The 14858-nt window shown below is 35.3% G+C and overlaps 1 protein-coding gene across 2 annotated transcripts in view; it reads right to left on the reverse strand.

The window, feature by feature from the left end:
- EGFR (epidermal growth factor receptor) overlaps positions 1 to 14858 on the reverse strand; it is a 205848-nt gene that overhangs the window by 14022 nt on the left and 176968 nt on the right. For both annotated transcript variants that reach the window (XM_026702290.2, XM_087916316.1), the window contains exons 20-23: positions 10890 to 11075; positions 9627 to 9782; positions 8423 to 8498; positions 6556 to 6702 (exon numbers count right to left, since the gene is read on the reverse strand). In XM_026702290.2, coding sequence (XP_026558075.1) covers positions 6556 to 6702; positions 8423 to 8498; positions 9627 to 9782; positions 10890 to 11075 — 565 coding nt within the window. The remainder of the gene's footprint in view (positions 1 to 6555; positions 6703 to 8422; positions 8499 to 9626; positions 9783 to 10889; positions 11076 to 14858) is intronic.

Here is a 14858-nt window from a genome sequence, read left to right on the forward strand (position 1 = left end):
CAAAATTCCCAATTGCCAATCGAAGTGCAACACCTTTAAATCTTATTGTTATTATCATATGAAATCTCATTAAACATTGAATTTGTGCATTCTAAAATTATAACATTCAAATTTCTAATATCTATTTTATATCATGTAGATCTCATCATTCAGACTCTGCTTGGTACTTCCCCCTTGAAAATGTAAAAAGAAAAATTCTAAAAACATAGCAAGAACAATACACCCACCCCCACACACACACACACACATTAGTAAACAAAATAGTTATTCAAAATCATTCTAGTACTGGTATGAACCTTGTAAATCTTTCATGTTTCTTTTCAATATCTATCAATCTTTGAGAACAATTGAAATGTTTTCCTCCCTTCTTCATTATTACTTAACTGTTAATAAGCATACTACTGGATAGTTATACAGTTTTATCTTATAAATTATTTACTATTAGTAAGCAAAATAATTATTCAAATTCATTCTAATAACTGGTATAAATCTTTCACGTTTCTTTTCAATATTTTATCAATCTTTAGAAACAATTGCAATGTTTCCCTCTCTTCTTTATTATTGCATTAATTATAAAAAAACATATCATTACATAACAATACAGTTTTATCTCATAGATTATTTACTTATTTCATTTCTAACACATTACAGTATTCTACTGTCACAACACTATCTTTTGTACCTTTGCAGAATCCTGACTTTTAACTTAATTTAACCATTGTTTGTGTTTTCTAGCTGAACAAATACCTTTAATCCTAGTACGTTTCCCCTTTTTCTTCATTTCCTGTTTTTGTCCCTCATAAGTTCTTTCCCTTTCTATCTTTCCCGCCTTTTTCTCATCCCTTTTTTGTACCCTTCTCTCTCTAATTTTCCCTTCGGTAGTTTTCTTTTCTGCTTCTCCTTGCTGTTATACTTCTTTTTCAGACTATTTTTCTTTTTGGCTGTTCCCTTTAATCTCAAACTTTTAACTCCTTTCCCCCTTTTTCCCCTTATTACCACACTTTGCATTATTTGATCATTGAAAATGGCTTCTTCTTTGTCCCGCCCTTCTTCTTGCTCTTGAAGCTTTTTCTTTTGCTTTTCATAGTTCAGGATCTCCATTTCAAAAAATTCAAAAGGATCTTCCTCCCCTTTCTGCATCTTCTTTCTGTTTTTTAAGACTCATCTTCAATTCCTCCGGGAGTGATGGCATTTTAAACACTTTTGAACAACCGCCCGATTGACTTTAAGTAAAAACAGAAAAAGAAAGAAAAAACCAATGCCAAAAACATTTTTTTAAATCACCAAATGATCCCAGACTTGTTTCTTTCCTTCTTGTTTCTTTCCTTTACTTTTCCTTTCTCTGTGTTACTGTATCGTTTAATAAGATTTCAGTTACAATGTATCCTTGGGAGTCTTTTCAAAGTTTCACTGTTAATCCTCTTTATTTTTCCAGGCGGCACTCCATTTTTCCAAGTCCTACCCTTTTGCCTCCACTCTTCTCCTTTTTAAGGCTTTAAAATGACCAAGAAAAAATCTTTATTCTCCTTTTGACACTTAGATTTCAGCTTAAGGTTGCCTTTTAGTGTCAAAATACATTAATATAAATTTCTTTCCATACCATTTGTAATTGTCAATATAAAGGTAAAAAAAGGGTTTTTAACCTCCTTTTCTCTCTCCTTCGCCGCTTAGATTCAGGGTACTTTGCTTAGATGTTCTCTGTTGTTTAGCCCGGTCTGTCCTGCTTTCCTCTTTTTCTTCCTCCTGCACAATCTTATCCAGTCAGGTTCTTCTTTGAGGTGGCCATTTCTGACCACCACTGCAACCGCCTTCGGGGGAGTTTAGACCAGCTGAGGAGAGATGCGGCTCCACTCCACTCAGCTAGCAATCTCCCCCCACTTCACCACCTCTAGGGGGTGGCTTCAGCCCCAAATCCAAAGGATCAGGGTGCTCCAGTGGCAAACACAAATCAAAATTATTTTTATTGTTTCCGTAGATTTTGTAAGCTGTGGCTATATATTCCTCCAGGAGAGCAATGCTGAACTAAGATGTCTTGGAATGAGCAGAGATTATGACCACAGCAAACACTGAACAACCAGAAGGTGGACCCAGGGAAGTTCCCTGGATAAAGGAAGTATGGGAGATTGCCCATTTGTGCTCTTGATGGCTACTCCTACAAACAGTTCTTTCACATGGTTTGAGTGCTGGGAGACAAAAGGAATTATAGCATGGCAGAGCCTTTTAAATGACATTAAGCTCACTTTCTAATCACTTTTGGAAATTTCCTGAATAACTATTTAAGGATTTTAGAGATTTTCAAAATGACAAATTGAAAAGACAATAAAACAAGTTAGAACAAAATCTGTAGCACCATGATTTGATAAAGTATGTATGCTGCTATGCATACATTTAAAACAAAAATAATACAAAAAGGTAACCTAGAAATGAAGCTTTGTGCTTTGATGTAGTCAATGGACTAGCTGTAATTTCAAGCATATCATCAACATTCATAAGTCCTATCTACCCATTGGTTTACACATCAACAACTGAAAGATTTAAATTATATAAAAAGAGTTATGAGTATGATTTTGTTAACACTGAATTGGAAATCTTACTGTGTGATAGTGATGAACATATTATTGCTATGATTTTTAAAATGTTACTGAAATTAAATTTGAAAAGTGAACATGTAAAACATTGTATGATTCAGTGGGCAAGGAATTTTGGATATAATGTGATGTTTGAACAATGGAAAAATATGTGGACAAAAGATTTAAAATTTACAGTAAACTATAATTTAAAATAACATTTCTATAAGATGATGTATTATTGGTATTTAACAGCTAATAAGTTATCTAGAATGAATAAAGGTATTTCAAATAAATGTTGGAAGTGTCATTTATGGTAGACATGTGATAAAGCAAAGAAATTTTGGAGTAAGAAGTGGTATTCAGCAGGTTCTGACAGTTCAGGAAACCGGTAGCGGAAATTTTGAGTAGTTCGGAGAACCAGCAGATACCACCTCTGACTAGAAATTTTACAGTATTCTTCCCCTGCTATGCCCACCAAGCCATGCCCACAGAACCAGTAGTAAAAAAATTTGAATCCCATCACTGGTAAGGTTCATATTTTAATACAGAAAATTCTTAAAGATGAAACAAGAAACTTTTCTTTTGGATTTAATGGAAAAAGACTTGGAGAAAAAATTTGGAAGTTTGATCTTATGTATGTTGACAGCAGCAAGACTACTGTATGCACAAACATGGAAGGGCTTTTCGATTCCCACCATGGATAAATGGCTACAGAAGCTGATGAGGCTGCAGAAATGACTAATTTGACCGTTTTGATTAAAGAAAAGAATATAAGTACTTTTGTTGCCACATGTGTTGTTTGATATTAATGCTTTATTTTTTCCTGAAACAGGAGAAGGAAGTCAACACTTTTTTTTCTTTCTCCCGTCTGCCCTCACTTCTATTTCCCCTTCTCCTCCCCCCCACTGTGTCTTCTTATTTGCTTTTGTATTTTATATTTTATTGTATAATATAATAAAATGTTTAAACAGCATAAATCCTGTCCACCCAAAAGCTTTAATAGTTTATTGACAATATTAGTATCTATTTTTTTAGACTAAAGTTTTGCAAAGAACTAACAATCTTCATTTGAATTTCCAAAATGTATTTATTTATTGGTTCAGCTTTGAAAGTATCAGCAGACTAAATTGTCCAAAATTCAGAATGAAGTGTTTTTGTGCCACCTTGTGGGCTATTTGTAAATATTTTTAACTGTCTAGAAAAAATTATTACAGCTAGTCAGAATCCTAGTAAAATTCATATACAAAAATTCTTTTTTTTCCAATAAATTTTTTATTTTTATATTTTAAAAAACATCTCTTTTGGTTGTTCCAGGTTTTTACATTTCAATACAAACATGACTATAATTACATATTCATCTTTTGTATTCCATTCCATTTCATATTATTACTCATTCCATGTTCCTTTAAATATTCTCAAATATTCTTATATTCATTACACTTATTTTATCCAATTCATATCATAACTTATTTCATTTTTTCTTTAAATATTCTCATATTTTTTTGCAATATTATCTAAAATTTTTACTTCATTTCTATATTAATTACATATATATACTTTTATCTGTCACATTTGCACTTTTTTCCATCCTAATTCTAATAATCCAAAAGTTGTCCCTTTTAATTGTCAATTCAAGTTTGCCACCGCTTTGCCTTATACATTCCCCCAATTTATTCTCTTTAATTCCTTGTGAAGATTTACCATTTTTAATGAACAAATGGTGCAACATAGGTTAAAATGGAAAAATGGGGAAAAGGGAATTAAAAACTTGAGATTAGAGGAAGCAATTAAGAAAAAGAAGAGTTTGAAAAGCAAACAAGATACTAGGAAGAAGCAGAAGGGAGGATTGCAGAAGGGAGAATTAGAGGAGGGGGACAAAAACTGTGATGAGAAAAAGAGGGGGAAGATAAATGGGAAAAGAAGTTATAAGAGACAGAAACAGGGGAAACGAACAAGAATAAAAGGTATTCGTTTATTTAAAAGACACAGAGATAATGGTTAATAAGATAAACTAAAAGAGAGGATTCTGCAAGGATACAAGAGGTAGTGTAGTTATATCAGAGATAATAAGGTAAAAAATAGAAAATATAGGTGATCAAAGTGAAACATGAAACTGGTATTGTTAAGGAATGGAATATTTACTAATATTTAAATTAAATAAAGAGATAAATGGAATAAAAGTGAAAGAAGAGAAAATAAGAAGAAAATAGCAATTAAGGGTATTTTATTGAAATAAATTATGAGGATTATTGTAAAAGACTATATTAACTATGTTTAATGATCTACATAATATAATTGAAATGAATTGTGAAAGATCTGTAATGAAATCAATATCAGTTTTTAGGAGGAATCTGAATAGATTAACTATGTTATCTAGTGTTTGCATTTTTTTCCCTTCTTTTTGAAATCTAAAGTGTATTGGAGGAATTTAAAGAGAAAGTACCAAGCGGAATCTGTTTGGAAAGAGATATATGATATAAAATAGTTATTAGAAGTTGAATGTTATAATTGATTAAGGGGATACTGTATAAATCAAATGTTTAATGGAATTTGAAAGGGTAATAATTATAAGATATAAAGGTGACATACTCTATTGGGTAATTGTAGAGGAAACCTTGCTTTTTTTTCTTTCTCTTTCCGGAATGATGATGGAAAAAAAGAATATACAATGAAATGGTAAACAGATAAAAGTACAAGTATAATTACTATGAAAATATGGAAATTTGGAAAAGGATATGTAATAAAATTAGAAAGGAATGAGAAGTTGTAAAATAAAGCAGAGGAAAGTAAATGAAGAAAAAATTAATGAAATCTATATAGTAGTGATAAGATATGAAATTGAATATAGAAAGATGAGTATATAATTAAGATTATATCTGTATAGAGATGTGACGACCTGGAAACCTTGTTCTCTAAAAAAGATGTTTTATTTTTTAATATGTTTTTTAAAAAACCCAAATAAAATGTTTAGAAGAAAAGAAAAATACAACTTTTGTATTTCTCTGCTTGAACATTTCAGTTAGGTGAATTGAACATATCTGATTGGTTGTGGCTGATATCTCATATCCACTGATGAACAACATCAGCATGTTCTTCAGTGTTAAAGGAACTCAACTGGTTTCCAAATTATTTCCAATCATAATTCAGACTGATTTTCTATATATATCAAGCCTGTCTTTGGTCTCGGTATCTGAAGGATTGCTTTTTCTCTGTCCTTCCAACTGAGATAATAATTTACAGGTCTTTTTGATACATTCTGTGTTTTTACAATTTAGTTACTAGTTTCTAAAGAAACCAATATTACAGTGATGTGTACAGTTATTTTTCATACTTCGGCTATTCTGCATTTCCTACTACAGAAATACTGTAGATTTCTTAATTCTCTCATTATGATAGATACTGAATTATTATGATAGATACTGAATTATTACTGATTATTTTTTAAAATTATTCTTATTGAACAATTTTACCACTGGATCCTCCAGAACAATTTTGTATCACTGTAATTAACAATTTTGTAATACTGAGTAATAACACACCTCAAAGCAGTCAATGTACATTGTAGTTTGATAGGGACTTAAATTTGGGTCCTCTTGTTCTAATCCAAATTTTCATTACTACGCATATTGTGTATCTTTGCAATTGGATAAATCAATTATTTTCCTTTTCAAGCTACTTTTTTTTTGGGGGGGGGGAGTTCTTTATTAATGGAAGTGGTTGATGAATGAATAATCAATTGTTCATAAGAACCATCAGCCTTCAATTTGATAGCATTGTATATAGAGAATATGGAAGAATATGAATAAGATTAATCCACCTAAAACTATACATTTCTTTGTACAGAAGCAGAAGACAGGATTATGCCAGAAAGATTACAATATGTAAATTGTAACTATGGGCAAAGTTAGCTGTATTAGAAGAATCAATATTCTATTTAAAGCAAACAAGTCAAAGTAATTTGGCTTGTTAGATAAGAATGACTTACATTTGACCATGATCATATACACATCAATTGTACATATGGGGGGCTGAGGCAATCGCTCTCCTTTCTCCAAGACAGAGGAAATTTCACTGGCTGGAATACCATCATATGGTTTAGATCCAAATGTCATTAATTCCCAAACAGTGACACCTGAAATGTAGAAAGTTGAAAGGCTCATCCAGTAAACTAGAAAGGCAAATACTAATAGCATGTAATAACTTTATTATTTGCTCAAGGGACAAGTTTCAGTGAATTGAAGACATTATTAATGATTTCAAGCATTAAGGGCTCATTACTATTTGTTTTCCAATCAACATGGAGGAAAAGTATTTTTACAAAGAATGAAATTATTTTCTAATGTTACATTTCACAAAAGTAAAACTGCTTTCAACACTATTCAAATTCTCTAAAGCATCACTTTATAATCTGTACCCAATACATTCTTCTTTTTAGGGTAAATTTAGGTAGAAAAATCATAGTCTTAGACAAAAATACTTTTTATTTTATTTATTTATTTGATTTGTCAATCGCTTATAAGATAATAGGAATAAGTATAAACATGAGTAAGAATACAGGAAATAGGTACGAATAAATGGGGACAATAGGATAGGGATGGTAGGCACGATTGTGCACTTATGCACGGCCCTTACAGACCTCTTAGGAATGGGGTGAGGTCAATAGTGGATAGTTTAAGGTTAAAGGAATGGGGGTTAGAGGATGTAACAACAGAGTCAGGTAGTGCATTCCAGGCATTGACCACTCTATTGCTGAAGTCGTACTTTCTGAAATCAAGTTTGTCTTAAATTTTTGTCTTAAATTTTCTCAAAAATAGTCTTAACACAGTTTTTGAACTGGTTTTGTTTTAATTTAATGAACCAATAACAGTTTGACAGTATTTTGAACTGGCACACGCAGCCAAATTTCTTTTTTTTCTTTTTGTAATATATGGAATTTATAACATAGGCTGCTGTGTATAAATTTGGAGATGATCACTAGCAGTATAATGGGCTGCAAGAAACAGTCCTGGATTTTCAATAATCAGAAACTTTGCGGGGGGAAATATCCACATAAAAATTACTGAAAAGCTGATGGCATTTAGGGCTTGTTTCACTAAGAAACTCAACTTCAGATTGTTAAGCCTGTATTTTCAATAGTATTTATTTATCTGATCATTGAACTTGCCATCCAAGTTTCAAATGATAGGTCTGAAATCACTTACTGAGCAGTATAATTTGGATTGTGAGTTAAACCTGGATCCCAGTCCAACATTTTAATTACTACATACATGACTTTCAATCAAAGATGCACTCCCTGCCATAATATTTCTTTTGAAGAAACACAGATATGTCGGTAGATCCATAGTTTCATCTTACTATTTTATACTATTTATGCTTTTGCTTAGAGAGGTACATAACAAAACCATGATTGTTGATTAACTGTTGAACTTTCTTCCTTTCCTGGCATAATTTAGAATCCCAATGGCTTATACTGTTTGCATGTTATTTACTGCCTACTCCAAATTGTTTGGACAAACACAGTGAAACTTTGTCCTTCTTCAGATAATATATCTATGCATGGGGAATATTTAAAAACACATAACTGAATGCTTCTTTATGCAAAAAAAAAAAAAAAAAAGCCAAATCCAAACCACAATCTCCTTCCACACATACTGAACAAAAGAAGTTTGACAGAATGATCCAAAATTTGCTTCCATTAAAAACCATCCATTATATTAATGTTGTGCTCTTTGGAGAGGTGCAATTCCATAAAATTATCCCTCTGTCTCTACAAGAAGAAATATTATAGAGCAAGGCTTGCAAATCAGCTCAGTGACCAATTTAGAATCAGCCCACCACATTTTTACACATACCAAAACTCCAAACATCACTCTGGTGGGTATAAATGCGATGCAAAATTGACTCCAAAGCCATCCATTTAATTGGAACCTAGAAAGAGGTTAGAACCATTGTAAGCAGATTAGAACAATAAAGTTCATTATTTTTTTAAATATGACAGTATGTGGTAATGCTTGCAACTGGTTATAGTATACATAAGTATCATACTTATATAACTTAAAACTACTGCTCAAAATATGAAAAGTTGAAAGAAGCATTGCCAGAAAAAAATGCTCATATGTATTTTTACAAAATATAGGGGATGGGATGTGCTTTTTATGTTGTGAATTTTTAATGTTGTAAGCCACCTGCTGTCACCTATGTGTGAGTTGAGTGATAGCCATGAACTATTTATAAATAAATAGTTCTACAATTGAGAATTGTAAAACTGTTTTGATAGAGATGGTCACAGATGATGGCATATTTCTCAATTTAAAATTCCTGCATAGTTTTTGACTTATCCTCAGGAAGAAGTAATGTCTTTCTCAGCATTCAAAGTGCAACTTGCTGTACTCATGTTACATCTCTATTCAGTATGGTTCAATGACTTCTAGTGTTCTTCTGGGTGCAATTTTGGAGGTACTGGTTGTCACCTATAAAGCTGTTCATGGCATAGCAATTTGTGGGATGGCCGCCTCTTCTTACTAGATCAAAAAGTCAGTAAAAAAAATATTGTGGGACTCAGGAAGCAAGGTTTTTCTGCTTGCTGTGCCTGCCTTCTGGAACATGACTTTCCCCTGGAGAGTAGATTGGCATAAATCTTACTGACTTTTGGAAGACCCTCAAGATATGCATATGTTCCTAGGATTGGGGTTCCTAGGCTTGTTAGGGTCCGTATCATTTAATTGGTTTGGCTCCTTGGCTATATTTATTTATTTGAATCCTGCCTTTATGTTGTAAGTCATTTTTTATTTGTTGAAAGCTGCCTAGAATCAGTCTCTTTGAAATGACAGGTTATGTAAACCAACCAGCAAACTAAACAAACAAGCAAACAAACAAATAAAATATAACGTCTATATTTCTAAGCTTGACCTATTACAGATAGTTTTACACATACACACACACACACACACACACACACACACACACTCCAAAGTCACTGAAAACTGAACTTCAGTATCTGAAAACTCAACATTGTATTAAAAAAACCAGAAGGGAGAAATAAGTTGATGCTCTTACTTTGCCTCCTTCAGCATGATACTCCTTCTCTTCTGCACCAAGTAATTTGGCCAAACCAAAGTCTGTGATCTTTACATGCTGGGGAGTCTTAACAAGGACATTTCTAGCAGCCAAATCACGGTGTACCAAACGACGTTCCTCTAAGTAATTCATTCCCTAAACAGGTTAACAGTTAAAGCATGTTACTGTACCACATAATATCTATAGCCACATTACAGAAAATATTAAGAAAATGAATTTTGTACTTACAGAATATTGAGGCAGTCACAATAAAGCAGTTGCTTTTTCAGAAGTATGGAAAAATGAGTGCATGTGCAGAGCAAGAATATTTTAATATATATTAATTAAAAACACATTCCTGGTACTCCTGGTTGTGGTTAAGCAATCTCCTGGGTTGGGCATGGAGCAAAAGATCTGCTTGTCAAATTCAGTTTCCCACAGTGTAGAGAAGAAATAACTCTAGCAAGCTACAGGAATGTATTTGAGTTAAGATACATTTCTGCAGCTTGCCAAAGCAAATACTTGAGAGTTTGAGCTCCATTTCTGCACCCTGCTGGAGGAGCTCAGTTTCCTTCCATTCATAGAAAACGACTGTTCCAACACACTACAGGAGTGGAGCAGGGATATTCCAGATGTCTGATTCTGCTAGAGTATTTCAGCTTCCTTCTGCATGTGTAAGAGAAATGATCCAGTGAGTTTCAGAAACAGAACTCGGATCTTTGGGATCTGAATTCCATTTCTTCATTTAACCAAAGGGAATTCAGCTCCCTTTGGAGGATGCTCCTACCTCTTGGTAGGAGACAAGAGGGCATCTTCTCAACAGGAAGCAACAGCTTGCAATCTTCCCTGCTGATTTTTTCATTGACTGGAAGAGAAGATTGCAAGTCATGATCAAATGATTGCAGGGCTTTTTGCTACTGGTCATAAGTATGAACAGATTGCAAATACCCAGATTGTGATCATTTCACTGCAAAGGGTGAAAGTGTGACATTTTATAATGACTGGAAGTGCTATATGGGCCATAAAACACCCTCTCTGAATCTGTTGTAACTTTCAATGGACATTAAATAATTGGCTTTTAGTTGAGGACTACCTGCATTTTAAAACACATCCAAAATTGTAAGGGAACTTTTATTTTAGCATGTGGAAACTGAAAACCAAGAACTACTTGTAGGCATCAGCTAGATCAGAGTGACAAACCTAAATTTAGGTCAATGTTCTAGACATTTTTGGAGAACTAGATGGAGTTTGTTGTTAATATACCTTTGCAATCTGCACACACCAGTTGAGAAGGTACTGGGATCCAATGTTATCTTTGTGTTCTCTAACATAGTCAAGAAGGCAGCCATAGGGCATAAGCTGGGTGATGAGCTGGACAGTTGATGTGAGGCAAATTCCCAGCAAACGGCACACATGGGGATTATCAACACTTGCCATCACGTATGCTTCCTAATCAAGAGAAAGAGAAATTACCTACTCTATAAGAAATTACAATATTAGGATATAGCATCTTGTCTCAGAAGGTAAGATCTGCCCCCTCTCTTTCAGATTTCAGGAAAAACCTTAAGACCTGGCTGTGCTGTCTGGCATGGGGTTCTAAAGGAGAAGCTGCTGGATGGAGGCACTAACAGAGAAGGCAGCCTACCTCTCCTCTCAAGACCCTTATTTATAATTGAATGTTGGTTTTATCTTGATGCAAGCCATTCAGAGTCACCTAAACTATGAGATGGGCAGCAAATAAATTTGAGAAATAAAAATAAATAAATAAATAAGTAGTTTATAAATTACTACAATTAATTAATCAACAGAATTAATCTGAATCATGCTAAATTATATGTGGAATGAGAATTAATCTGAAGGCTAGAATTGATACCTGTTATACTTCAACATAGGACAATTATATTTTAAAATTTTCTCTCATTTAAATGGTAATTGCATCAGGATAGAAGTCCAGTAGGAAGAAGTCAGTGTTTTTTTCTCTTCTTTAATATACATGATCTAAATAGGTACAGTATATCCACATATCCAAACGACAACTTTTAACTGTATAATTGTAAACTGCAAATTACCATCTTTGGCTGAATACTGCAATAAAAACAAGGTAGCTTAATTGTAGTAATGTTCAATAAAAATAAAACAAAAACCATTATCTGTTATAACAATTTAATCAGTTTATTTAAATAACAATATAGTTTTTAATTAATCACTCCAACACATATAATGATGCTTCTCTGTCCATTCACTGCAGTAATCTGCTAGGATTCCTGACAATTAATAAATAAATGTATACTACATAAATCATAAGAAAGTAATTTGCCACTAGATTTTCCAAATCTGTAAATTAGATTATAAAGATCTTAATAGGCATTGTACAAATAAAAAATGGAGAATGGGAAGGAAAACAGAAAATATATATGAAATCAACGATATGGTCATAGACCAGAAAAGAGAAAACATATATTTTCACACTTACATTATGGCAATTGTCATTATTTAATGAAGATCATGTTAAGAGAAACCATAACAACAATTAGTCCCAATAAATAAAATTTCACATCTTCTCAAAAGTATCATAGCAAAGCTTTAAATTGGATGAAGAGGAAAGAAACTTGTATGTTCAGTTGCACCTTGAGGCCAACACCTAAACTAAGGACACGTCAATTTTTTCTTTTGATTTCATCTGCTCTAGTTCTTTTTTCTCTGAAAGCCCAATCAAATAATATCTTAAACATAATATATGGAATCACTCATAATCATATAATTGTGCTTTTCTGTCATCAGTCTCACTTAGTCATCTAGAAAGACTCCTCCCTATTTATTTTGCCAAGTGTATATTTTACTGAAGCTTAAATAGTTACAGAAGTAGTATAAACTGAATCTGAGATTTTCACAAACAACACTAGGAAAGTTCCCTCTTTCTCCATTGACTATCCCCCAATTATCATCAAATGTCCAATCAAGAGCTTGTATATTGTTCAGGAAACAAGTGCTCAGTTCTTAGCTCTGCATATCATTAATGATCTTGGCTGGTTGCAGCTTCTCACATGGCTCAGCTGGACTTCCATTCTACCCTTTCTTCACACTCCAATCCTCCCCACTCCCCCTCAATGTCTGGTGACCAGCTCATGAAGCATCTCACTATCCAAGCTTCACCTATTGTTTTTTAATAAACTATTTAAAAAATGGAATGTATTATATGCCTGGATCAAATATACTATATACTATAAATGTTTCTATAAAGATTTTTTAAATAGTTTTTGTTCTGGACTAGCAGGCTTGAAAGCCTGCAACTCTGATTGGCCCGCGAATAGCAGATCGTGATTGGTCACTGCAGACTGATGCGACTGGCTAGTAAACGGGCTGCCACGATTGGCCCAGCCAAGAGCGGCAAACTCAAATCGCCTTCATTGGCTGCCTAGCCGCCGCCAGCCCTATATAAGGGGCTGCTGTGGCTGGGATTCTTTGCTCAGATCTGAAGTCACTAATAAAGAGCTGTTGTTGTTATCTGAGTCTTGCCTCCGTTCTTGAACCATCCTCCCAGATCTAACGCTGGCGACGAGGATGGGATGCGGAGGCAACGAAGTCTACTGATTTTGAACTAGCTGAAGGAGCACATGGCTGACAGAGCGCAACGACGGCGACATGGCCAGCAGCGCTATACCACCCACCCCATTCGATCCAGCTAGCGAGGACTGGGACTCATATATGGACAGATTTCAAATGTTCCTAGAGTCCAACAACCTAAAAGATGCCACGCCCAGCAAGAAACAGGCCATTTTTCTAACCCATTGTGGCCCAGCCGTTTTTAAGATGGCTAAAGCATTAGCGAAACCAGCTGAAGTTAAAATGATGGATTGGGACACCCTTGCTCCCATCCTGCGCAACCATTATGCCCCAGCAGTACCAACGCTCATTCGCAGACACGAGTTCTATCAGAGGGACCAGCGTGAAGGTGAGAGCGTTGGGGATTTCATGGCAGACCTGAGGAACCTGGGCGGTTTATGTGGCTTCGCCAATCTCGAAGAAGCCATGAGAGACCGAATCGTCCTTGGCCTTAGAGATCCAACTGTCCAGAGCAAGATCATGGCCAAGGGAGACATCTCACTTGCAGATTCCATAGCAGACACCACCGCAGCTGAAGCCACTCGTAAATCAGCAGCACAAATGCGCCGAACCAGCGGAACCAACCGCCAACCCACCAACGATGCTGGGAAACCTTCAGACAAGTACACATCGACCACCCATCATGAAGATGTCGAGTCATACTCAGACAGCGAGGAGGAAGAAGTCCACAGACTCCGGACAGAACGTGAGCAACAGGACCAGCGGGGCCGTAAACCCAACTACCAATGTGCCGGATGCGGGGGAAACCATCCTCAATCCGAATGCAGATTCTTAGACGCCATGTGTCTTTTTTGCGAAAAACGAGGGCATATTGCGAAAGTATGCAGAAACAAAGGAAATTCCAGCCCCAGACGGAGAGGGAGGAATGATGGCAACTCCACCACACAGAGGGACTGCCCTGGCCACCAGTGGAACCAGTACAGCAGACCCCAAAAGTTTAATGGCACACCCAGACGAGAAGAGGCTCATCAAACCATCACCATCGGCCACGCTTCATCGCTAGATGCTAAAAAAATCCGTGTAAAGGTCACCATCGAAAATAAACCTTGCATCATGGAAGTTGACTCTGGGTCCTCACTATCCATGGTATCCTGGAAAACGCTCAAGCAACTGTTTCCCAACATCCGACGCCAAGACCTCAGCAGTCAAAGACTCATACTGAAAGATTATCAAGGCAACCGGATTCCAGTCGCAGGTAACCGCCATTTCCAGGTCTCTTTCAAGGGACATAATACAATTCTACCACTCACCATTGTAGACAGAGACCGGCCAAGTCTATTGGGCCTTCAGTGGTTTGCGCCATTAGGAATCGGAATGGCTGGCATCCATCGTACTGAAGACGATGACTGGGAGGCAGCCCTCGTCCACGATTTCTGAGAAGTGTTCAGCGAAAACTTAGGCAAGTACAAGGGGTCCCCTATTTCGTTTAATCTTTGCCCCGACATTGCGCCCATTCGCCTAAAGCCACACCGAGTTCCCTTTGCTCTTAAATCCAAAATTGATGAGCAACTGGACAAATTAATTGCACAAGGCGTGTTAGAACCCATTGACCACGCCCGATGGGAGACACCAATTGTCACCCCCATAAAGCCTGACGGGTCCTTGAGA

The sequence above is a fragment of the Pseudonaja textilis genome, chromosome Z, assembly GCF_049901715.1.
Source record: "Pseudonaja textilis isolate UNSWEBS1 chromosome Z, rPseTex1.2, whole genome shotgun sequence".
In the NCBI taxonomy this organism is placed as follows: domain Eukaryota; kingdom Metazoa; phylum Chordata; class Lepidosauria; order Squamata; family Elapidae; genus Pseudonaja; species Pseudonaja textilis.